The following is a 25,079-nucleotide window of genomic DNA, read 5'->3' on the forward strand; positions in this document are numbered from 1 at the left end:
CTACACACACAGTTATTGTTGACAATATTTCCCCTAGATTCCTACTTTTCGAGATAGTTATTAATTAATGTTTGCAGAGGCTTTGACACAACTGACCAAACGGAAAAATCAGGAGATGGCTTTGAGGATGAAAAGTTATCAAAATCTGGAGTTTTCTTGAAGTGCCTTTGCTGTGGCGGTCAAACCAAACAGGAAGTTAATATTCTCCGGGTTTACTTTCTCTAAACGACGATTTTGATTCAACACATCTTTGCATCGCATCAGTTTACTGCTGTCACGAATGAGCTGAGAACCAAAGTGCAACACATGGGAGACCAGAGAAAGTGCGGCGGCGGTTCGCCGACGCGGCGTACCGGTTAGCAAACTGAAGCAGGGTCGTACAGGCCTGCTACCAGGTCTTATGACAGGTGACCTCTCTCTCTAATGTAGAGAACAATGGGGGCTGAAACTCGTAGGCACACTGGAAAGGGGAAAGGCCGGTGGCGGAACTGATCAGGGTGTTGTGGGCGTACTCCACCCACAGGAGTTTGGTCTGGCCGTTGGCCTGTGGGTGGAAACTGTAAGTGAGACTGACCGTCGCCCTGATCAGTTCACAAAACTCTCTCCAAAACAAAGAAGTGAACTGAGGCCCCGGTCGGAAACCACATCGGTCGCCATTCCGTGGAGGCGAAACGTGAAGAAGAATTCGCTCAGCCGTCTCCTTAGCTGACGGGATCTTAGGCAGGGGTATGAAATGAGCCATCTTACTAAACCGGTCTACCACCGTCAAAATGGCAGTATGTCCGTGGGACGGTGGTAGACCAGTCACAAAGTCCAGGGAAATATGTGACCAGGGGCGACACGGGACTGGTAACGGATGAAGGAGGCCAGCAGGCGCTTTGTGAGAGGGTTTGTGCTGATTGCACACAGGACAGGCGTTCACAAACTCCCGGGTGTCAGCTTCCAGCGTGGCCCACCAGAACCGTTGCAGGACCACCCCTCAGGTACGTTGAATCCCAGGGTGGCAGGAAAGTCTGGAACTGTGAGCCCACTGAAGCACCTCGGGCCTCAAGACCTGAGGTACACACAACCGGTTGGGAGGACAGGAACTAGGACCGGGCTGGTCCACCAGAGCGTTTTTAACCCTCTCGTCAATCTCCCAAGCGAGGGCGGCGATCACTCGAAGAGCAGGAAGAATAGTGTCCGGGATACTGCGAGTGTCTCCTCCCCCCGAACCGCAGGGCGTCGGTCTTCATATTGCGGGAGCCCGGGCGACAAAAGCTAAACTGGGTAAAACCCACCTCCACCACCAACTGTCTGGCGGGGTCTGGTACTCGTAGGATAGGGGCCGACGTAAACCGGCCCTTGAGGGGACCACCGAAACGTCACCTTGGACGATGTCAGGGCGATGAGCAAGATGGCCACGGTGCTGTAGCCACGAGTGAACCGTCTGTAAAAGTTCACGAACCTCAGGAAACGCTGCAGCTCCTTCCGGAAATCAGGAACCCGCCACGAGGGGACCGCTGCAACCTTGGAGGGGTCCATCTCCACACTCCCTTGACACATGATGCAGCCTAGAAAGGCGACTGAGGAAGTGTGAAATTGATGAACAGCGAGTTCTCCAGAAGCCTCTGGAGAACCGCCTAGATATGATGGATGTGTTCTTTGAGATTCTTCGAAAAGATCAAAATATCGTCCAAATAAACAAAGACATGCCGATCCAACATGTCCTGGAGTACGCCGTTCACCAACGCCTGGAAAACAGCAGGGGCATTGGTAAGTCCAAATGGCATGACCAGGTATTCATGATGTCCCGAGGCGGTCTTCCATTCACCCCCCTCTCGGATTTGTGATACGCGTTCCGTAAATCCAGTTTAGTGAAGATTGTAGCCCCTTGTAGTAACTCGAACGCCGACGAGATGAGTGGCAGGGGGTAACGATTCTTCACCGTGACGTCGTTCAGGCCCCGATAGTCAATCTTGTCCTTCTTCTCCACGAAGAAAACCCCGCTCCTGCGGCTGGAGAGGAAGGACGAATAATTCCGGCAGCCAGAGAGTCATTGATGTAAGCTTCCATGGCTTTCATTTCTTCAGGTAAGACTGGCTCGGTCTCCCGTACTGTGACTCAAAGTAGAGATGAGAATAATCCGCCAACAGGAAGTCGAAGTCACCCGGAAACCGGAGGTCGGTAACCAGCTTTATTATTTGCAGTTATCGATGTGTAGTTCTGGTACAAAAATAACAATGGAAAACAATAGGTCTTCACTCCGACTCTGTCGAGCTCAGGCCCTAATAAATCACAAAGACAGATATTGTAAAACTGACATTAGCAAGAACTTGAAAAGCATTGTGATTTCAGAGTGAACACCTACAAATAAATGTGGAATGTTTTGAGCAGTAACATGAGTAAAAGAAACCTTTGCTGTTGAAAACCTGACTAAATAAAGAGGATTTTTAACTTACTATGATGTGTTATATAATTATATTTCCAAATAAAACATGTGTGTGTGTGTTTATAATCAATGCCCAGGATAACAGAAAGTGTTTGTTGTGGAAATAAAATTCATTATGGTTGTAACTTCTCTTTTTTGTAGTATTATTATAAAAAAGTGAAGAGATCAAATAAGAGGTAAAGGCCCATACACTGGACTGTCAGTCTTTGTAAATATGCAGTACCCACTCCGAGTCAGAAGGTGGCGCTTCAGTTTGACGCGCACACACATTGAGTGAAGGGCGAAGCGACGAAGAAGAGACTGTGTCGCAGACGCACGGATCGTTCATCTAATCCACGGTCTCTCTTTGGTGAGTGTCTTGCTAAACTTCAGAATTACACGTATTGGCAGTTAAAGGTAACGTATGGTGAATAATTGTGTCTAGCCTAGCCCTAACATGTTGAAATAACTAACAATGTGAATGGCACTTTTCCGAGAGCTTCGGCTGACGGACTAGCAAAACACCCAGGCTAAGCTAACTAGCCTTAGCAGCAGGCTTAGCAACGCGTTATTTCGACCAACTGATCTTTTTGTTTCTTAAGAGCGTTCTTAAACAATTGGGTAACGTTACTTACTAACGATACCCCTTAGCATACTGCTACAGTGAAGGGGTTTTTAATATCCAGAAAAATAACGAATTGACTGGGCCATTTTTTTTTTTACGACCAGCCACAAATACCAAAAATGGTAATTCGACCTGCCCATAGCACTCACCAGGTCATAAGGGGGTTGAAACTGAAACACGGCGACCATATAAACATCGTCACCCTAAACCTGAAGCTGTTTTCAATAAGCAGTCTTTCGTTTTATCAGTTTCTATCTGTCATTGTGTGGAATATGTACTTTTAACGGTACAATCGTTTTAAACGAGGTCGTACAGTTTCCAATTTGATCTTTCGTCTGATAATCAGAGTTGAAAGAAGTACTCGGATCTTGTACTTGAGTACAAGTATAAATACCAGAGTGCAGGAATACTCTGTTACAGGTAAAAGTCCTGCATTGCAAATGTTACTCAAGTAAAAGTAGAACAACATATTAGAAAGTAAAAGTACTCATCGTGCATATTGGCACATTTCAGCATCATAGATGGGTAGCTTTTGGATTTAGAACAATTTAGTTGATGTGAATTTATATATATTACAAAAAAAGCATTAAACCGTGTCTCGTTGAAAGAAGACAGCTGGAGTACAGTGTGATTTATCAGTGATCGTATTGATTAGGTTGAGTGACTGGCCTTTTATCTCTGATTTAATGGTTTACATATTTCTGTAGGTTGAATCTCGCAATGTTAAACCGTTAGAAAGCCCTTTGAACCTTTGTTTATATTATTAAGTGCAATGTAAATGCAGTTTGAATACTATTATTCTGCTTAAATCTAAATATTATTGTATTTAATATGTAGCCTGACAAAATGACACTTTATGCATAGTACATTTTAGTGTAACGTATTATTCAACATCATTCAAATATTGACAATTAGGGATGCATATCGTTGACTTTTTTACGATACCGATGCCACTGAACGATACCGATACTCGACCGATGCATATCGTGATATTTTCATGTTGCATAAGGGAACAATTGAATCATCCCGCAATTACTCCCATGAAGCGCTTTATGACATAGTTAACATGTCAAATGAATATTAAAATTAATTGTGGGACTTCAACCTTTTAGTACTGAACAAACAATGAAAAACACGTTTGACAACACGGGCTTGTACATTCCTGTACTCTGATTTTATGTGACAGTAGCAAATGTTTTGAGAGGTTGGATGTGTTGCCGCCTTTCCCAGAAATAAGCTTCTTGCACTGGTTACAGACCCCACCATTCAGACTGGCAGTCATATGCAGCCACACTTTAGATTTTCGTGCCGACATCGAGCTAATGAAAAAACGAAAGCTAACCGAAAGGCTCAGACGTTCGGGAGGAAGGTGAAGGGCGTTGCTTGGCAATCAAGCCAATCACCGAAGCCGTTGCAAGACGTGCGATCTGATTGGCTGGCGGTTTGGGCGTAAGTTTAAGGATATTACGCCTGAGTATCGAAAACCGGATCTGATTTCGGTACGGTATACCGTAGCCACCAGTAACCGGTATTTCGGTAATACCGGGAACCGGTATGCACCCCTATTGACAATCACTAGAATTTTCAAATGGTAGACTAGACTCGTTTTTGGTTAATGAACATTTGGGGCTAGTAACCCCAGGGAATCAGTGTCTGGGGACTTTGTCCTGGCTGGTTTTCTCTGTGTATGCTGCTCGGGACGTATGTGCCATACACACGTACACAGCTCATGTTCGGAGAAACCTTAAAGGAGGGCATCAGTAAAGTGGAACTTCTGTGTGAACTATTCATATCTTAAACTGCACTGTAACTTTTTATTCATCTATTTTTTTTTTTTTTAATGTTTATTTTTTATCTTTGCTTTTTATTGACTGTTTTTAAATGCCTTTGTTTGAATGTCTTTCATTTTTGTAAAGCACCTTGAATTGCCTTGTGTTGAAAGGTGCTATATAAATAAACTTGCCTTGCCTAGTGTAAATATGATATTAGATACGGGCACTTTTTTCTTTTTACATACCCTCTGATTCAGGTCACATTTACTTTACATCATAGTTTGAGATTTTGATGCAACTTTTGTAAGATGAATACCCCGTTTATAACATGAGAAAGGTAAAGAGGGGAGGACAAAGAAAACATTTATTAAATTATCTAACATATGTTCAGCTGGCTCAGCTTGATACTACAAGGTTCTTGTTTCAGCTTTGTATTCTGGTAAAAGATTGTTGCATTATATATTTTTTAGGCTGTCAAAACTCAATATTCTTTCCTTCTTGTCTATAGATTATTTGCTCACTTCCAAAAATGGTTCGACCACATTTTGGACCACCACGCCTGAAGCCAAGGTAATGCTTTTTTGATTATGTCAAGGTGCATGAAGATACTTGACCGTTAAGTCAGTGACTGTTAAATATTTTATTATTTTACTTTTAGAGATTTAAGCAAGATACTGACCCTAGTATTATTTGTCTAACTTTACACATTTCTGTTATTCTTGTATCCTAGCAGACCATACGGAGATGGTCATGGCATTGGAACCAGTGAAGGGAATTACAACCCTAACTCCAAAAGTCGGAGAGATGTCCAGCCCTACCAGGCTAAGGCCCCTTTTCACTGGAAAGATTCCAGAGGTAGAGGACGACCCCCCGTTGTCAGAAGAGTCCCCCTGATGGGAGAGCAAAGGGAGCCACGTTTCAACAACTGGAGGTCCCAAAATCAGGATTCGTTTCAATCATACCCTCCCAAAATGGATCAACAACATGGCCAGAGAAGGCCTTCTCCATCAAGGCCAAACCGCTCCCCCCAAGCCCAGCATCAGACATCCTCTCGCAATCCTTCTCAGGGATCCCCGAGTCAAAGGGGTCCACCTTTTCATGGCCACCCCTCAGGTCACAGGTCACCCTCCCCGAGACATTTTCGCAACCACCCAGCTGACAGGAGGCCTGGCTCTGCGTTTGCCCACCAGGGGTCATTCAGGGGCCACAGAAGGCAGGCAGGTTTTCAGCATCAAGAGCAGCGGAATCGAGACCCTCGTGGGAATTTCAATCCCAGAGAAAGGCCCCATGAGCACTCGGGTCCTGGCATGAAGCGCTGGAACGAGCCAGGAGCTTTTTCTCATCCACACAATGGAGAGCACGGGCCCTCTGGGTCACAGAGGAACCCCAGAGAGATGCATGGGAGAGGCCCATGTCCAGAGAGGTACAGGAGCGAAGCAGCAACCCCAGCTGGGTAAAAAATATTAAAAAGGAGGCCTGAAGATGGCCCAGTCCTCCCAGTCTCTGGGCGTCATAGTGATTACCTCTACTCTGCCCCAACTCATAATTATTACAGGGGTCTGTTAATTGGGGTCTGGTGTTAATTGGGTTTCACCTGCCATTGAGAAGAGTGTTACATCTGTAATTGCTCTTTGAAAATACACTTCTCCTACCTGTTTCATTCTATCATGGCATAGCGAGGGGGCTGCTTTAAGATAAAAGTTAAAAGATACACCTCCCACTTAATATGGAAATGGATCTATCATTGTAACGATTTCTCTATTGTTTGATGGATGTGCAGGTGGTCATCAGAGCAAGACTCCAGGCGACAGCGCGGTCCAGTGGAGAGGCAGGGCAGCAGATCCCACAGTAGAGAGCGGGCACAGGAGGCCCCTCATCCGCCCCCTTTCAGATCCCCTTCATGGAAAGGAGGTCCATCACCGTCATCCTCCTACCACAGGAACCCTCAGGAGAGGCAAGTGGCAGGACCCCGCAAGAGGGGGATAGAAGACATCAGCATGCCCTCCGAAGACCCTGCACTGGAGCATGGCCATCCCAAACACCCAAGGAGAGAGAGGCCTCAGCTGCTGAGTATTCCCAGGCCCTTTGGTGGTAGACCTCTGTCACTTAGGGATAGAAGTTTCCTGGTTAAGAGCAGACAAGTCAAAGCAGAGTCTCTCATGAGGCTCAGAATCCCCCCATCTGTGAAACCAAGGCCTCGCCTAGGCGATTCTTCCTCACAGGAAAACTTCAGCTCTGTTCTTGCTATCAGAAAAAAGCGTTTCCAGTCAAATGAAACACTGGAACAAAGGAGGGGGAAACCAGTACAGTCACCCCCCAGAGAAGAAAGCGATACCAGCAAGTCTTCAAGAGACTCTGATACAGAAAAAGAACAGGTGGAGTCACGCCGGCCCTTGAACACACACAGGTACGGTATTTTTCTTCTAGCACTGTTCGCAGGGGCTTGATGATGATTAAGAGGTCAAGAAAGAATGTCTCTATGTGAAGGGGGTGCCTGTGGAAAAAGGAGATGAGCTAAATGTGCAACACTGATTCAGTTGATGAAAAAACAGCAACGGTTTTCAAATGCCTCCCTGTCTGCGTGCTGCCTATGTTTCAATATCTTCCAATGAAGTGGGCTGAAGAGAAAGTGCTAAGTTACGCACTGTATCGATAAAGCCAACCTGTTTAACCCCTGGCAAATGTTTATTGGCCTTGATGAGGAGTGTGGGAAAGATTGGTTGATCTGAGCTGTTGAAGGATTCCTCAGTCTGTCAGCATTACGCTCGAAAGAATAGCTCTTCAGCATGTTGTGGAGACCCCTGCTCCTCGTAACACAACAAACGCATTGACGCTGAAGCTACAACAGTAACAGTATTTCAGTGTATGGAAAATAAGGATATGAAAAGGACTGCACTTAACATCAACTAAACTGAAATTGCCGTGCTGCCCTTCAGAATATTTGGCAATATGTCGGCCAGTCGTGGACCGCGGGAAAAGAGATGCATCGGATGAGTTTGATGTCGAATGGTGGCTGTTTACGCAATAACTTAAACAGAAGAAAGCCAAGCAACAAGTCAAATGGCATTTTTGATCATGGGATTTCGTCAAACAAGCTGCTCCAAGTTGTTACACTTGTTTTGACTTCGAATATAATCAGAGGGAAGAATTTGAAGATGGATAGCTGATTACATACCAGTGACGGCAAAATCCAGAAATCTAAGAAGAGGAATTTCTGTTGAAGGGCACAACTAGCCACCGTTAAAGTTACACGTAAAAGTGAATACTTTTTACTGATAACATAACTCGTATTGATGTGCCTGAAACTATTTTTATGCACATCAAATTACCCAGAATGAAGTGAAGACTAAACAATTGATCTTCTTTTTATTGATGAAGCACGGCAATTACCATATTTAGGATTCCTACCTACGTGTGCAAAGTCGATTTAATTCCCAAAGGATTGGCTAATTCAGGTCATACACGATTCTGCACCGCCTGACGATGGTCCTCGCTCCCTTTCAGCAGAACGAAGAAAAACAAAATGACAATGTCATAGGAAGTACCGGATTCTTTGCTTCTCTGCAGTCATGAGAAGGACACATTGGATATTCACCAAGCATTAGCCACGTCATGGCTGAAGAAATAACTTGATGCCTAAGGAGTGTTTAAGTCAAACCAGCGACCATAAAGCAACTATTTTGTCACCTCTATTAATATCATATTTACAACGCCCTGCAGTGAAACAGGCCTTATATAGCATTATCAAAGGCCAGAAGAAGACAAAAGAAGACTCTACATCAAGCTCTACGAACGACAGGAGAAATGGAAAATAAATTCAGACCTACGATTTGCTTTTGATGAAACGTGATGAAGAGTTGCCAGCTTGATCCTTACTGAGGATAGAAGCAAGACCAGTTTGGTAGCTGCTTGATATAATCTTAATTTTGAATGCACCTGGACCCACAGGTCAGCATGTTCTGTGGTCAGCTCCTGCACTAGTCTGACAGGCGACCTCACTAATAATCAGAGGTGAAATCATAATATCAAGTAGCTGATTTACAAGCCAAATGCAGCCAAAGGCTTCTGCACAGAAAGTCAATAATCCGAACCAACATTTGAAGACATTGTCAGTATGATATACAAAAGATGTTCAATATCAATTCTCGACACCATGTCCCTACTCAAATTATTACATGAAGAATGCAATCATGAAGAATGCAATCATCCCTACTGTATTTTACGGCAAAACCAAACAGATTTTTATTTAATGTTGGCTTATTTGAAGTCATGTCCGACGCCCTAATTGTTATGAACAGTTGAAGATGTATTAGGAAATGAAGTCTCACTTGTCGGCACTGCAAGACATTTTGCCAGTTTGCTATGAAACCTGGACTTGTTCCCGGCAGACGAACGCTGGATCATCTCTTACAGTCACGGCACAGCTTTGGAGAAGAAGATAAGCTGCTAAGCAGACACAATTATCGCTCTGGATGTAGTCAGTCAGTCACTCGGAAAAACGGATTGTCTTCGAGACAAAAAGTTCAAGGCAACTAAAGGAACAAGAAAATACCCGATGACAAAACAGTCTGAAGTTCAGTCCGACTAAACCAGCTATTGTCCTGCCGTGCTTCTGAGAGATGGATGATTTTGTGACGTAGACCATATCTAAAAGTTGTCTCCCAAGATTTGCCCGCTCTAACAATCACCGAGTTAACGAAGAGTGCTCAGATTGATTCAGGGTTCAAAAATAAAGGAGCATGGACATTCCATGTTTTTTGTAAGTACCCATGTGATGCGTGGCTTTATGATCAATGTTCTGCCTGCAAAACAGTGCTGTCCATTACTGGTTTAAAATGCATTACTGCTGAGATTGGACAGGGTGATTTAACTTATTAACTTGAAACCTGTCTGTTAACTTGAATGAAGTGATGCTAATATTACCAGGCCACATTTCATATGTTCTTACTCTGCCAAAAGCCTCACATGAGAGATTAACGCAGTCTCCACCGATCTGTCCACAGATCTTCTCCCATAGAGAAACGTGACCTTGTTGTTCTGTCCCACTGGGACTCCTCCTCTAAGGACGGCTCGCCAACGAAAGATCGCAGCCCAAAGAAAGGTAATTGGTCATTTCCTTGTGTATTGCAGGGACAATACAGGGGACGTTAACGATTATACAAAATGTTCTAATATCAAATTTAATTTCAAAACGGATTAATGTAAATTCCAATATTTGTATTTTGTGAGATTATCAAACAAAAACAACGAAATACAGTTTTTAAAATATTTATTTAAAATGTATTTTTTTACAAAAGGACCAATATATTGCTACCGATCAACAGTAATTGTATAACACCAAATCAAGGTTGTGTCGAGCACTATTGTGTGGTTGTTAAAAAAAAAAAGTAAACACCAGTTTAAAACTAATTTAAGTAACAGCGGGATTTTCTATTTTTGTATAACTTTAAAAGTGCAAGTTTAGCATGTTCAATTTGACTTTTTCTGGTAAGTATGGCAGAGAATGTTGACCCTATCTTATATCTAACTCTTAATCAAACAATCAGCTTAAGCTCCCATTATCTCAGTTTAATCTTTTTTTTTTTTTTTTGTAGAGCGCAGTCCAGATCAAGACGCCTCACCGAACAGCCGAGCCTCAAAGTCGAATGATTCCAGATCATCGCCTGAAGACCGAAAACGAGGCTTTGTGGATAAGAGACCGTTCAGGTACATTGCATAACATTTCTCAGTCTTCAAACAAGGTCCTAATTCAAAAGGGCCTGCAGTGGTTTCGAATTGTCGAAATATGAAAGCTTTGCAGACGAGATCCTGTGTCTGACGTTACCTTGTACTCTGCAGGCCATTTCATATGATGCACGACAGCCACAGATCTGGGAGGCCCTTCAGGAGACCAGGACCCGGACCAAGACAAGGACCCGGACAAAGGCCAGGACCCGGACCAAGACAAGGACCCGGACCAAGACAAGGACCCGGACCTGGACCTATGCAGGTGGGCTAAACATTTGTAGTAAATAGCAGTACATTTGGTCACTCAAATATATACATTACAGTGAGTGCTGAGTCACAACTTTGATATGTTTCAGTGTTTTGAAAGCTCAAATATGACTAAATGAAATGGACTGAGCTGTCAGAGGTTTGAAGCTATATCATGTACTTAAAACATTTTTTATTCAGCCTAGTGGTAGCAGGAAAATCTACACTCGGTTATTGAAAACTATATTTTGGAGGACGTGTATTAGCATCAATGATTTGAAGCTGAGCAATCGGTTATTTATTGTGAATATCCACTGAAGTTTGTCAGCTGCCGTGTTTTGGCAGATATATGAAGTTAAGTTTGTTTGACTACTGGAAAATGATGTGATTAACATGTGGTTATAAACATACTGTATTAACTTGGCCTTTTAAATCTGTTTCATAGAGACCAAGGTTCACTGGTGGTCGAGGGAGGGGGGGCCCTGAAATGTCTGGACATTTTAGAAGACCGCTCATGGTACGCATACCGCCTTCAGTCATCGCTAGATTCTTCTAGAAAAAATGTAATGCCATCATTGATTCCTTTATTTTCTCTTATAACTGATGTTTGAATTTCTTGTGTTTTTTAAGGAGAGCTTAGTGACACGTCCCTTCCCCAATCAGAGGCCAGTGTTCAGAAAAAGTTACAACATCATGTCCAAATACCGCACCATGAGAGTGATGCGTCAGCGAGCACCGTACAACCGGGGGCCCAACCAGCGCTGGTGACAACCTGTGGTGAGTTTTTATTTTGTGTGTGGCTATGACGGGGCTGTTTCAATTGACCATCTAGTGTAAACCTGTCAATCTTCATTCTAACATTTGATTGTTTTCAGTGCTTTGTATGTGCCAGCTGTATGTCTGTGTTTGGAATGTTATTGCTGTAAAGAATTCTTGATTTATCATGAATAAACATGGTCTAGATGGAACAAGGCAGGTCCATATGAAGAAATTCACAATGTTTTGGATCAAATACCTCCATCTATATTGAGACGCTATTGTAAGCCTGAACACTGATTGATTGAGGTTTTCTCAAAGTATTTACACATTAAGAATTTGGATAAATATTAATCAGAAATGTGAATTTATCGATTTAAGGCTATCCTTTATAATCACAATCAGAAACCCCCTTTTTTTTGTCTCGCAGCAGGAAAATTACAGCCATACAATATCAAGTAGCAGATTAAAGGAAAAAGAGTAGACTAGAAGGCAAGCACATGTTACTTAGAAAAATATAAACAAGCAAAAAACTAATAATTACACCATGGTAAAAATAAAGAAGCGGTGTTAAGAAAATAATATATATATTATTATTATCGTGTGAAGTAATGTAGGAGATGGAAAATGCAACAGATTGTATATAAATTGTGAAGTAAGGAATCGTTAATGGCACATAAGTGACCATTGCAAATGAGCATTTGTATTTCACTTTTTTTATTTACATTTACAGAAGTGTTCTTGCACAACTGGTGTTTTAGACTGGAGCCACATGAGAACGGTAACGCAAACGAATCGAATTCGATATCAAAAAAGTCTTCCGTCCACACGCAATAGGCACCAGAAACGTGTCCGTTCACACGAGACCGCTCAAAAGCGCTGGAGACGCTGTAGTACATATGCCGGGCCTGTAAGTGGCGCTGTACTTCTGCCACAAAATACACCAAAAGCAGCGAAGAAGACTTCCCGCGCATGGTTGCCCTTCTGTTTATTCTCTGCGGTGGACGCTCTGGCTCTTTTTCTCCCTCCCCGAGGCAAGCGTGTGCTCCTGCTGTAAATCGCTCCGGTAGTCCACCAGCAGATGAAAAACACCCACCTCTCCGCCTCTTCCAAGCGACGAGGGGACCGTGCGGCAGAGTTTGCGTTAGATTTTTTTCCCGCCGGTTATCAGGAAATGATCGTATAGGGCGTAATCACGGAGCCGTTTGGCCCCCCAGAGCGTTGCATCCCCAGATCTACCCACCTTGGGACCCGTTATCGTTATCTGCGTTTCCCTGTCGGCCCCGTGTGGCCGAACCGTCTATATGATAGAGAACTGTAGCGGATACGACCGTTCTCGTTCTCGTGTGGCTGCAGCCTTAGTCCGATTTGTGTGGTGGTCTACCAGTGGCCAATTAAGTCTGACTGCTGCAGGAAGGAAGGACCTTATTTGGTCAAGGCAAAGAATAGAATCCTTTATTGTCCTTATACAGGTACAATGAGATGAGTAGAGCTACTCCTTTTTTTAAGGTGCCATCAAAAATACAAAAAACCAATAAGAGACGTACAACATTCAGGAGGAGACAACATACAAACAACAAGCATTCATGCTTCAATATGCAGATACAGTTAAAGTGCAGGAATATATCGGAACAGCTACAAGTCTGGTTAAATCAACATCACTTTACCGTAATGCAACCTTTAATTCCAAAAAAGGCACTAAGGATATTCAAAATCTAAGACAATATTTAGTCTCCTATCACATTATTGATATGTTGCCCAGCCCTAATCAAGAACAATAAATATGATATTAACTTTCTTTTTCTCTTGATCCCAGCACAGGTCCCACAGTCTTCAGACATGAGAGCAGAAACATCTGGAGACCTTCTCCGCTGGTTGGGCAGCACAAACCTTCCCGACTACGATCCCAACCTGCCTGTATATTGTGGAAGAGATGTTACTTCCGGATGTTCACTGGTATAAGGGTTTCAGTGGCATCTTTACGGTACTTTTAGTTTTAGGGTATTTGTAACATATGCCAATATATTAAACAGTCCTGCTTTTTCTAGTCGTGTATAATTATTTGGGAGTTGCTGCTTGTGATCGTGGCAGTCATCCTTTTTATTAGAATCGTTTTTTGTTTTGTTTACCAGAAGCAGAATTCGATTTCAGGTTTGTGAAGTCCATTAAATATTGACTTTAAAATGTCACCTACTGTTTGTAAAGATGTATCACATGAAATGTCCCGTTTGATTAATCATGGGTGTTTGGATTAGAAAACAGCAGCCTGTCAAAGGGCATTCAGCTACTACATGTAAAGCTTGTATAATCACATGTTTGAGATTTGAAATAAAGTCCAATTTACCAATCTCTGTTTAAGGTTTATTTATTTTTTTAATGCCTCCATGCCGGTGACCGCTGTGTTCAGAGCTTTATATATACAGTCTATGGTTCAGAGGCAGTGGGTGTTTCTCAATCGCGAGTAAAGCTGCTCCAGAGCCACTATTTCAAGCATACTACGTCATCGAGTGCCGCCGAAGTACTGTTCCAATCTCCAGCATACTTGGAAATCTACCGAGCCCTGCGTACTCCGTTTGGAGAAATATCGAGGCTGCACATGAGTAGACTCCGGTCTTAAAATCCCCACAATGCTTTGCGCACGGATCAATTTCCCCAAATCTGTGACGGAAAATGTAAGGCGGGGCCTCTCATATGACGCACACCTGCACACTTGCTAGCCTGAATTTCAGAAAATGTTGCACAAATGTCAAGGATCAACTGATTACATTTTGGTGATGAAAGGTCAAGGTCACTGTGACCTCGCATATCATGTTCATTTAGTAATTACCTTGCAAATTATGACAACTTCAAAACAAATATCTATAAGGATTCAAACCAAAAGTGATGACATCGATTTACTTGACTGGTTCGGGGAATACAACCACGAGGCAGTAGTTCATTGTAGATTCGGACTAAGAGACTTCCTGTCAACAATAATGATATTTTTAAGAATTGCAATCTTATCTATAAGATAGGTTTCTTAACCTCTGTTTTAACAGTGAAATCGTCGATAGGAGAGTATATAAATCTCATTATTTAGAGAGTCTGTCTACACGGTTTGAATGGTTATTGATATAAAGTATAATTAAGTGTAAAGTGTTTTCAGGATGGTTAGGTGACTGAAATAAGCCAACTTCAATCCTCTTTATCGGCCAAGCTCCAAAATAATGGGTCTAAAATATCCCATGATGCAATTCAATTGTTTATATCATTAGCTGCCCTTTTTTTCTAAAACTCCAGAGACTCAGATGGCTTACAACTATTCACTGCTCAAGGCTCCTCGTGATAAGCAAACAGTAGTTGTGTAAATCAGTGGTGTCTGTGAGCATTTCTTGGAAATTAAAACACTTCCTGAGGCTCGCAATGAATAAAAACAATTCTCCTTCCCAGTGTAAACATTACATATTGTATAACTGCGCACCAGTTGGTCCCTTTTCAACACACCCCTCGCCCTTCGCTCTGCCCCAGTGATATTTGTGAGCGGAGTGCAGCTAAACTTAGCCGTCTGACAGTAGCCCTCCTCATCACAACAGACTGCTCACAGCACTGGGTTACAATGGACGGTGTCGCGTTACCACAGATGCTGCTGTATCTCACCACTGTTGCCGGCCAAACAAGGTGAGTGTGTGCCCCAGATCCTTGGCTATGACAATAATCTGGTAATTTGTTTACTTTGTTAACTAATACATGTACAGTATAATCTGTCACTGCTCCTCTCTGTGCGTTGGTTCCAGCATGTGCTACACATTTGTTCCCTGCTGTGGCATGAGAGAGCGAGACAGCTGCCACCAGTGAACCCATGTTTAGTGTCCCTTACTTAGAACTCAGATTAATGATTCAACTGAAGTTTCTTTTATGAATTGATTATATTTTAACAAATGGAATTACTTTTTTGTTCTAATGAATTTCAATTTCTTAGCATGATATGAGAATGCATTGAGTTTCTGTGAATGTTTTCTCTACTGACTTGCTCCAATCTGTCATTTGTAGATGTAGACTTAAAGACTCTTGCACTTGTATTCCTCTCTCTCACGATGGGCAACTATAGCTCTGCCCTCATTCCTGGTAAGACTTGCAACTCTTATTGTTACAACCATCTGTTGCGACATACTTTGAAACACTACCATGCTTAACTGCTCCATGTTAATGCAGGCTTTGAATGACACAGATTGAAAATACATTCTCCATATACCACTCTTTGTAACATTTCTTTTCTGTTTCTCTCAAAGTCACGGAAGAGTTTGACTCAGTGGTGTCGATGGCAGAGAGGCTGAATGAGCAGGTAGCTGCAGATATGAGCTTAGCTTACAGTCAGAGCTTCAGACTCTGGAAAGTATACCATTTAATTATATTTATCCAGAATAGTTGTATTATACAGTTATCATAACTTGGCTCACTGTAAGAAAGTGTTTGGTCTGCTGTGTCTGTGTCCCATCTGTCCTTGGGATAAATTTAACTTTTCTGAGCTGCCTCACACACTCAGTCATGCACCGCAGTGAAAGATATCTTAAAGAGGCCCTATTATGCTTTTCTTTTTCTTGTAGTGTATGATATAGGTTGTTGTGCATGTAAATGGTCTACAAAGGCTAAAATCCCCAAGTTCCCTCCAGAGGGAGTTTCTCTCTCATACACTTTGTTTACTTCTGTAACATAGTGACATCAATATGTAACAGTCGCGCTGCTATTGGCTAGCGCTCTAACACTAAGTAGGCTAAGGGGCTGGACATCTCTGAGCGGTTGACCAATCACAACAGAGCCGGCCAGCTAACCAATCAGAGCAGACTGGGCTCTGGTTTCAGACAGAGGGTGAAAAGAGGTGCTGCAGCACAGGCAGTATGAGAAAAATAAAGAGCTTTTTGAACATTTGAGCATGTAAACATCTCACAGAAGAGACACACAATACACATGTGAACCTGAAAAAGAGCAGAATAGGGACCCCTTTAACTATTTACTCAAAACTAAATTAAAATGTAATAATTTCTTAGAAATGTACTTGGATTTTACTTCTTTTGCATACTGACATTGTGTGAACTACTCTTAAAATGTCCTTTATTTATCAGATATCTCAAACTAAACTAAACTTACAGGTAGCACTCATGATGGAGGAGGAAGAAAAACAAAAGCAGAGCCAAGAAATTGATTCTTCATCACTTCAAGAATACTCTCAGGAAATGAGCCAAAGTGGGCCTTCCCTGCCTGTAAGTGTGAAAGAAAAGGCTAGGCACTTCAAATGTATATTTCAGATTTGTTTCGTGTTGTAAGCCAGTGATGATGGGTTATTTTCCACAGGCAGCAGCACCCCAAAGTGTGTCTACCCAGTCCTTCACCTCCCTGTTACCAAAGGCTCTCTCTGCTGTACTCTATCCGACGGGCCGCAGCTCCGACCTCCAGCAGAGCAGAAGTCCAGCGAGCCTGGAGCAAGTGCAGAGCGAGCTGAGAGAGCTGAGGGACCAGTTTCAACTGATGAAGAGACAGCACAAGTAAAGCTTTTTAAAACATAATGAGAACTTTTATTCACCTTCCCAGTTTCTTCTGGGTGGGTTGAGACCACCACTTGCATCCCTGCATTAGGCCTACTGTCTGTGTTTGTTTTTGCTGCACTAATCGGACAATATCTTGTGTTCCAGCAAAGAAATTAAACTGCTAATGAGCGAGCTCGATGAGGAGAAGAGGATTCGCTTGACTATACAGGTGCAGCATTACAACAATACATACAATGAAGCTGCATCAATGTGCAGAAAATGCAGAAAAACTTTAAGGTGACAATATTATATTTTCTTCCAACTGCACTCATGGATTGATTTTGTTTTGTCTTGTTTCAGATGGAGATGCAACGTATGAAGAAGCACATGTCTAAATGAGCGGAGAACTTCACCTTCATCAAAGACGAGTTCTAAAGGTCCCGTTGTACACAAATCTGATAAATGATATTTTTCTAAGTTTGAAAAACTCCTTTTTGTTGAAAAAATATTATTATTCTTTTTGTATTACTTCTCTTCGGTGGTCATTTTATTCAACTTTTTTGTTGAACTGGCCTGAAGGACTTCATGTTTTTATTGAGTAATTGCCTAAAGTTCACAGTGAGAGCAGACTTGAGGTGAGAGGAGTATCTGTTATTATATCTCTGGAAATGAGCAGTGCACGGCCCTGGGATACATTCAGTTTGATTTATTTGACTCTTTAATGACTAGAGTGTGTTGAGGTAAGAAAACGTGTCTCCTATGACTGTTGACTATTGGTCTGAAAGTGTTGGAGATAATCAGTGTTCAATTGGTTGCAATATTGTTTATGTTACAACCGTGTGGAAAACAGAGAAACAGAGAGGGGAACATAACATGAGTGCCAGTAGTACATTAAATATATCTTATAAAATGTGAAGGAGACACAAACGCAAAGCTTCTATTGTATATAAGGTGCATGTAATTAAAAAATAAATAACTTTTGACTGAAGTAATCGAATAGTGTTGTGTATTTGTAAATTCAATAAACATGTGGCCCAATGTTAACTTGACAATTTATTAAAAGTGATTAAAAAACACAAATAAATATATACTTACTAGTGAAGTCATTCATTTTTTGATTAAAAAAATACATAATCTGGAAAAGTAGCCCAGTACTTTTTTTTGTGGTAAGAAAGTAACGACGATGACAATTATTGTTAATACTTAGTTACTTAGAAATGTGTGATCGTATAAAGTACTAATATTGGTCTGTCTCATTGTCTTTCTAAAAATAAATGTCATAACTTATGTGATCAAGCAACACACTTGAAACCAATAGCAGACGAGAACAAATAAAAACTATTGTTAAAACCAACCTAGATTTTGTTTCACAAAGTCCGATATTGACATAGCTGGTCATCCAAAGACAGTATATATAAAACTGTCATCATTATGAGATTCCTTCAATTTCAAATACATAAAAAAAAAAATCATTCTCACAGTGGGATGCAAATAATTCCCTATTGGGGCAAAATGTAAAAAAAACATACATTATCTCTTAAAAACACATAATATCAAAAATGTGTTTAAGATCACAAATGATCACATCACAGCCAGGTGAGTACTATCTATGTCGGCCCTTTTGTTTTCCTTACAATCCTGGAGAGACTGATGAGTCGGCCGAATCTCTTCCAGGACGAGCTTAGTTTGATATTTATTTACAAGGTGGTCTCAGAAGTTGGAGTCTTCACATGGAATTGGCCTGAAGGTGACCTCTTTGTTTTCCTCGAGAATAACATCATATCGACAGAGACTGTGAAGGACCACGTTAATGTTACTGAACGTCTTCAAATTCAATGTCAAATAGATACAAATCCTTAGACATTGATAACATTTAGTATGTATGTTGCATACCTCTCCTTGCGTTCCAGGTGTGTGAGACGGATTCGTAGAACCCGGAGCTTATATTTGGGCTTCAACACGTTCCCAGTGGAGAATTTGAGAGACATTTTCTTCACTGACTGAATGTCTTTGTCAAACTGGGCAAACAACTTGGTCTCTGTGAACTTCTGGAACTGGGATGCTCTGCTAATATATGAAAACATGAAGAGGTTACCAAACCATTAACAGAGTGGAAGAGAGATGTTTGGGGAATCTTTGTTACAGAAGTTATGATACATGAAGTGAGGACTTACTGGTTAATGGTTGTCACCGTTTCTTTACCGTTACCATGGAGTTTAACAGTGATGTATCCCCAGTGGACGTCCTGGTTCCATATCATCACCTCCACCCTGTAGCTTGTTGCTAGGAGATTACATTTCTTATTAAAAATTAATCCGTTCACCAATTTGACATTAAATGATACATCCTCTTATAACGTCTACTCTTTGGCCAAAATATAATAAATAATGCCAAACATTCAGATTAAATTGAAAATTATTTTCAATTTTGAAAAATGTACCTAAACCCTTTTCTGTGATTTTCGATTCTGTTGAACCTCAAACTAATTATCCACAGTGGATAAAAAAAAGCGCCTTGATAACTGTCAATAAGAACTGGTTTAAGCTTGATGCACCAGACTACAGACGATGGCTGAACATTACCAGATATTCTAATAATGGAAAAACTCACATACAGGTTAAACGTTATGAAAGATATTCTCTGAACTGATGGAAATATGCTGCTGCATTTCCAGCGTGAAAAAAATATGGATGACGATAACATTTATCTTGTAGTTCATATAGGATAAATTCACAAATTATCAAGTTTGCAGACAAACAGTTAAAAGACTGGACGTTCCTATATCATTTAACAAAATAATGGTAGCCTATGCACTTTAATGTAAATCCCTAAAAATGTCTAATACATGTCAACATGAAAGTTGCTGTATTAAATTACCACATCGGGGTTTTAGGGTCCTGCTATATTGTGGTGGGAATGTATTTATCAAATGTGAATAGAGAATCAAGCCATTCAGCTGTCTTTGTCGTATTTTATTTCTACAGTCTGCAGAGTGAAAGACGAAGAATAGAGTTTGGGTTGCATATTTAAACACAGAGAGAGGAGAAAGGAAGGGGTAAAGCTTGGTGATAATGAAAGGATTGTTAGGGAGGCCATATCAGGATGTTCTCAGTTCACCTGAGTTGAAGGTCATACTGTTGGTGCACATGGAGTGTAACTAACAACACTGCAACAAATGTTCTTAATAAGGAATTTTCCCAAGCTTAGTTAGCAAATAAGAATCACACAATGATATTATTAAAGTAATAATATTTTTCTATTACATATATATATATGTTTCTGTCTCTATTACGATTGTGATTATGAGTGTTTTGTTACTTACTGCAGTACGGAGATACTTTATTTGTGTTGAAGTAAGTTTTAGTTTGGCCCAGCTTCAGCAGGACGTCTCTCCACTTTGTGACATCATAACCTGCATTTGAGTGAAACAGCTGCGTCAGCTCACATCCTTTTTTTTAAAAGAACATCCAATTACTTTTTACTCAAAAACACTAGTTTTGAATATATGTTGCTTCAGGAATTACTCATTTTATGTCTCACTGACTTCCATTCCCAGAACCCATTCTAGCATAAATATGTGTACTTTATTAGTTAGAGATAATTAAAGCACCAACCGAAGACAGGACATCCTGCAGCACCAAAGCCCTCACAGTTCAAGCAGTTTCCATTCAGAAAGTCTTTGTAGGAGGAGCAGGGGAAGCCCCGGCTGGTACACGTCCGATCCAAAGAATCAAGGAAGAGCATCACTGATCTCTGGTGGTCGCATTTAAAATAGGACGATCCTGCACAGTAAGTCAGAATTGTAACCATGATAGAAAGCCTCATAAGGGATGTTAAATGTCCCCTATTATACTGTCTTTCATCAATATATTACAGGTCTCAGATATATACAAAACATGTCTCTGAAGTGTTTGGCTCCAAATACCAAACAGATCATTGTAGCATCCCATAAACCCCTCTGTTTCAGCCCTGTTTCTAAAGTGCTGATTCTGTGTCTGTTACTTTAGATGAAAATAAGGAGCCACTCCCCACGCCCCTCTGAGAGATATTTGGTTAAAAAGAACTCTAATGGTGCTCTAGGAGGAGATTCAGGTGATAAGGTGGGGAGGGGGGGGGGGTTTACCTTGGTTGGTTATTAGCTAATGGTTACACAAGCCAAACAATCGTTATGACATCATAAAGTGGCCAAAATCTGATCAGCTCATTTTCAGACAGGTTTTTATATAAATGGATCAGGACAAAAAGTGAGCAAATATTTTTTCCTGAAACTTTCAGAATCTCTTTACACATGTTGATGTATACAAGACATGAAAAAGTGGATTTTGCATGATAGGTGACCTTTAAAATCAACATTACTTCACTCAAAGATAATACATTTATAGTTTTTCTTTCTTCTACCTCCATCATTTTAAAGCCCTTACCAGAGAAGATGGTCTTTGGGCAGCCGGGTTGATCTGTTCCCCCGTTAGCGTAGAAGTCAATGTGACCCAGAGGTTCCCTGAAGCCCAGGCCTGTAGATGATGTGAAGAGAAAAATAACAACTTGTATGACAAACAATAGAGTGAATATAATATATAGTATTTCAGTTTAACTGACCATCTATATCTGTGTGCAGGACATCTACAAACTGTGCGTCCGTGGGGTCCAGTCGTTTCTCTGGAGGATTGCCAGTGAACTGAGGCCCGGCTGCATCCAGACCTGCAGACAGTAGAGCTTCAAGTTTATTCTCAAACCAAGATTAGCTGACTGGGGCTAGAAATAGCTTAGTAATGATTTAGATCTCTTAATTTAAGAGCTTTTCCCTTTTTCTAAATCATCACTACTGCCTCTGCTGTGTTGATTATTTTCTAACAAATGCTGACCAGTGTTTCTCTTTTCCAGACATCTTTCATTGTAACACAGAAGTATGTTGATACCACCACGTCCTGTTTCTGTTTTATATGCCTGAACTCCAGACATCCAGTCAGGCCAGTTTTTATTTTCTTTTTCTTAATTTTGTATACCCCCTACTCCTTTGCAGCAGTGCTGAGCTGGACATCTGTGGTCCAGCAGAGGAAAGGTGCTCAAATGCTACATAGTTTAACAAACTGTTGGAGGCAATGTGCGAGATTTCTGATGTATTTGAACATACATCTTAAAAATATGCAACATATAATTGTCTACAGTTGTCATGTTTCATGCCATTGTGAATAAAAGAAACAGAGATTTTAGCATAACGGTTTTGAATGATTATTATCAGTATTGTGCTGTTTCACAGTGAGTTATGGCAATGTCAACACCCAGATCACATGCCATCTCTCGCGAATATCTGAAGGGTGATTGAAATCTGAAACAAAAAAAAAGTATTTGAATCTGTAAACTCTTACCTGTAATTCTTCCAATAGACCCATTCAGGTTAGCACCTATGAAGCCTGCGATATGAGCACCAAGACTGACTCCGATCAAGTAGATGGAGTTCAGAGAGGCGCCATTTTCCTGAAAAAGATCCACCGTTAGTCTTGTTACTCACAACACAGCAGAGATGGTCACAGGTAATGTCAGATGCATCTCATACCTGCATAATTTTTATAAAAGCAGTGAGGTTGTCGGCTGTCTTGTATGTGTTCTCCACTGCCTTGAAATAATTGAAATTAGCAGCTCCGTAGTTCCAGTCCACCACTATGACGTTCATGTCTTCCCTGGCCAGAAGCATGTCTGAGAACTTCTGTATCCACCCCGGTGGAGACCCCGTGGGCCGGTACCCGTGAATGATGAAGGCGGTTGTTCTGGACAGGTTGAACTGGGGATGTGAGGAGAAGTTGGTGTGGGACACAAGTGCAGCACAGGTGACATTTTCCCTGGTGTACAGCAACAACCGGACTTTGAGGTTGGTTCCGATGAATGCGTGACAGAAATTCAGATCTGTAAATGTTTCACATCTCTGAGCTGGGAGTGAGAGTGAAGAATAAAAAAGAAAGAGCACAGACATGTGTATTTAGGTAGGCGAGGATGACAAAAGGAATAAATGAGGCATGGTAGTTTCCAAGAAACCTTTTTATATTTAGTGACTGACCACCGAAAGTTCCTGGCATCAGTGACACAGCCCGCTACATGAGTCAGTGTGGGAGTATTTAATGCTTATTTAGATTGTTTTCTAACACACCTTCGCCCACCAGACACACACGTCATTAACTAGTAGGACTGGGAGAGCAAACCATTTAGCAACACTGAGATGTAGGAGTGAAACTATACTGCTAATACACTTTGCCAGGGATTGTGGACCCATTTAACAAGAATATAAGCAAAGTGCTAAAACTATTTATTACATTCCAACAAACAAAAAATGTGGAAAGTGAAAAAGACCATAGACATTACAAATGTACCAATCAAACTATGTAATACTATACTATATAATGATAACTATTGAGCTAAACAATAATTAAGGCTTAAAAAAACATGTCTACAAACAGACTGCCAAGCAGATACATTATGTGAACTGGTAGTGACATTTAGATTGAGTTGATATCTTGCCTGATGCTGGATCACTGACAGTATATTGAATTCAACTCAGATGGAAAAGTAGCTTTATGTTTGGTAAGCGTCATCATATGTTCTCAGTAAATGTTACACAATAGTTGTGGTTTTTCTACATACACAGTACAAACACCGTGATGCATGGCTGCATACACCAGCTGACAGTCCCCCTATGTGTGTACACCACAATGTATGTGTTAGTTTTCCTTCAGTTCCTGAAATGTTTACTGAACTTAAACTTACTGACAAAAGTGTTTGTGCATTTCATACATTACAGTGTTTGTGCATTTCATACATTACAGTGTTTGCTTATTGGCTTACCTTTGCATATTTGAACAGTTATCAGTAGGAGCAGCGTGAGCAGATATTGCCACAGGAACATGCTTCACACCAGCAAATATTCTGTAGACATCAGGGTCAGACCATCACATGAAAGCACACCAGTCAGGCATTATTTGGCCCACAATATAATCACCAGCAAATCACATGCACACACACACAACAGGCATCACAACACAAGAAGATCCTTCAGATGGTTCTCTAAAACTTGGTGTTTTTCTCCACATGCTGTAGTTTTGCTCTAGAGGCAAATCTAACTGGACTGAAGCGAAGATAAGAGGTATTTTGCTTATCTACTATCTTTCAAATGTTATGGATGAGTAGAAAAAACATCTTAAAGACATTGTTTGTGCCATTTAGTTCCTTTGCAGGCTGATTACCTGTTTTCTAGCCCCACCCACTGTGATACATCTCAACCAATGCCACTGTGTTTGTCAGCTAAACTGAAACATGCAGAAATCTTTCTGTGACTAAACTCTTCTGCCTCAATTGACACCTCATGTAAACTGAGTGTTTACTTCAATTTAACACATTTGACAACATTGAAAAAGAACATGCCATTCTTATCAGTCTTACCTTGGCAGTTGGATAATATTTCCTGGTCCGGTGTGTCAAACAACAAGTTATTGTCTGTTTGTGCCACATATTTGGGCAGTGTTCACTTCAGGAAGTGAGAGGTGGAACAGCAAGGCAATACTCCCGCCCTCTCTCACGAGGATAGCCACACCCCTTGCTCCAGGTCATCGAGCTTACAGGTGAAACATTCCTGTAGAGTCACTCCTGGTTCCTTTGTGCTTAAACTGGTTATGAGACGGCTTCAGATGTCATGGCTTTGATCTTGATTTGAATCTGTAAAATCAACATGTTTTGATTGTTTCCATTCTCATTTAGATTAAAAAAAAATCATAGTGAAAGAGAAACATGTAAGATTCCCAAGAAGTTGTTACTTGTGTAGGAAGGAATATTCCCCTGAATTACCATGCAGTCAGCTTTTATGAGCCAAAGGAAAAACCGCACTGACATTTGCAAGAGGTTGCACAACAGATTCTACTCTACTCTAACAGATTTAACCTCAAGATTTCCCACAACACACAGGCCTACTGTATTTAGGATACTGTTTACAGTTTATTGTGCCATTTCAACCTGGCATGAACGTTTGATACCTTTGACAGAAGTTATTTTCCATTTTA

General features: G+C 41.2%; 3 protein-coding genes across 5 annotated transcripts; 2 read left to right on the forward strand and 1 right to left on the reverse strand.

Annotated features, from left to right (window-relative positions):
- The first annotated feature begins 2,663 nt into the window (after positions 1-2,663).
- On the forward strand, positions 2,664-13,884 carry si:ch211-114c12.2 (uncharacterized protein LOC336578 homolog). Of its 3 annotated transcripts, none has more exons than XM_034139992.1 (10): positions 2,664-2,780; positions 5,316-5,377; positions 5,538-6,230; positions 6,588-7,214; positions 9,811-9,908; positions 10,402-10,513; positions 10,646-10,796; positions 11,226-11,297; positions 11,411-11,557; positions 13,353-13,884. In XM_034139992.1, exons 2-9 carry the CDS (start codon positions 5,337-5,339, stop codon positions 11,546-11,548), a joined length of 1,932 nt encoding a protein of 643 aa, XP_033995883.1. In that variant the 5' UTR covers positions 2,664-2,780; positions 5,316-5,336; the 3' UTR covers positions 11,549-11,557; positions 13,353-13,884. The 3 variants fall into 3 exon arrangements, with proteins under 3 accessions (XP_033995883.1, XP_033995885.1, XP_033995886.1); XM_034139994.1 differs by having other exon boundaries at positions 13,358-13,884; XM_034139995.1 differs by having other exon boundaries at positions 5,541-6,230.
- Positions 13,885-15,091: 1,207 nt separating this feature from the next.
- Positions 15,092-18,065, forward strand: si:dkey-71d15.2 (SH3 domain-containing kinase-binding protein 1). Its single transcript, XM_034140315.1, has 7 exons — positions 15,092-15,193; positions 15,566-15,640; positions 15,805-15,857; positions 16,663-16,773; positions 16,865-17,055; positions 17,203-17,266; positions 17,398-18,065. Exons 2-7 carry the CDS (start codon positions 15,610-15,612, stop codon positions 17,434-17,436), a joined length of 489 nt encoding a protein of 162 aa, XP_033996206.1. The 5' UTR covers positions 15,092-15,193; positions 15,566-15,609; the 3' UTR covers positions 17,437-18,065.
- Positions 18,066-18,081: 16 nt separating this feature from the next.
- lipia (lipase, member Ia) lies at positions 18,082-24,573 on the reverse strand. The gene is made up of 11 exons (XM_034140316.1): positions 24,466-24,573; positions 23,872-23,952; positions 22,592-22,962; positions 22,404-22,512; positions 21,634-21,735; positions 21,459-21,548; positions 20,652-20,819; positions 20,360-20,449; positions 19,212-19,320; positions 18,931-19,104; positions 18,082-18,829 (listed from the first exon to the last, which is right to left on the reverse strand). Exons 2-11 carry the CDS (start codon positions 23,930-23,932, stop codon positions 18,748-18,750), a joined length of 1,356 nt encoding a protein of 451 aa, XP_033996207.1. The 5' UTR covers positions 23,933-23,952; positions 24,466-24,573; the 3' UTR covers positions 18,082-18,747.
- Positions 24,574-25,079: the final 506 nt, after the last annotated feature.

Source organism: Trematomus bernacchii, unplaced genomic scaffold (assembly GCF_902827165.1).
Source record: "Trematomus bernacchii unplaced genomic scaffold, fTreBer1.1, whole genome shotgun sequence".
Classification (NCBI taxonomy): domain Eukaryota; kingdom Metazoa; phylum Chordata; class Actinopteri; order Perciformes; family Nototheniidae; genus Trematomus; species Trematomus bernacchii.

Excerpts from the sequence above, each read along its gene's own strand:
- si:ch211-114c12.2 (XM_034139992.1), top strand. The coding sequence starts at position 5,337 with ATGGTTCGACCACATTTTGGACCACCACGCCTGAAGCCAAG. Across the intron at positions 10,514-10,645 it reads GTGGATAAGAGACCGTTCAG|GCCATTTCATATGATGCACG; the intron begins GTACATTGCATA and ends TGTACTCTGCAG. Across the intron at positions 11,298-11,410 it reads ATTTTAGAAGACCGCTCATG|GAGAGCTTAGTGACACGTCC; the intron begins GTACGCATACCG and ends GTGTTTTTTAAG.
- si:dkey-71d15.2 (XM_034140315.1), top strand. The coding sequence starts at position 15,610 with ATGGGCAACTATAGCTCTGCCCTCATTCCTG. Across the intron at positions 15,641-15,804 it reads TAGCTCTGCCCTCATTCCTG|TCACGGAAGAGTTTGACTCA; the intron begins GTAAGACTTGCA and ends TTTCTCTCAAAG. Across the intron at positions 17,056-17,202 it reads CTGATGAAGAGACAGCACAA|CAAAGAAATTAAACTGCTAA; the intron begins GTAAAGCTTTTT and ends CTTGTGTTCCAG.
- lipia (XM_034140316.1), bottom strand. The coding sequence starts at position 23,932 with ATGTTCCTGTGGCAATATCTGCTCACGCTGCTCCTACTGATAACTGTT. Across the intron at positions 20,450-20,651 it reads TGCAGGATGTCCTGTCTTCG|GTTATGATGTCACAAAGTGG; the intron begins GTTGGTGCTTTA and ends ACTCAAATGCAG. Across the intron at positions 19,321-20,359 it reads TAAAGTATCTCCGTACTGCA|CAACAAGCTACAGGGTGGAG; the intron begins GTAAGTAACAAA and ends GTAATCTCCTAG.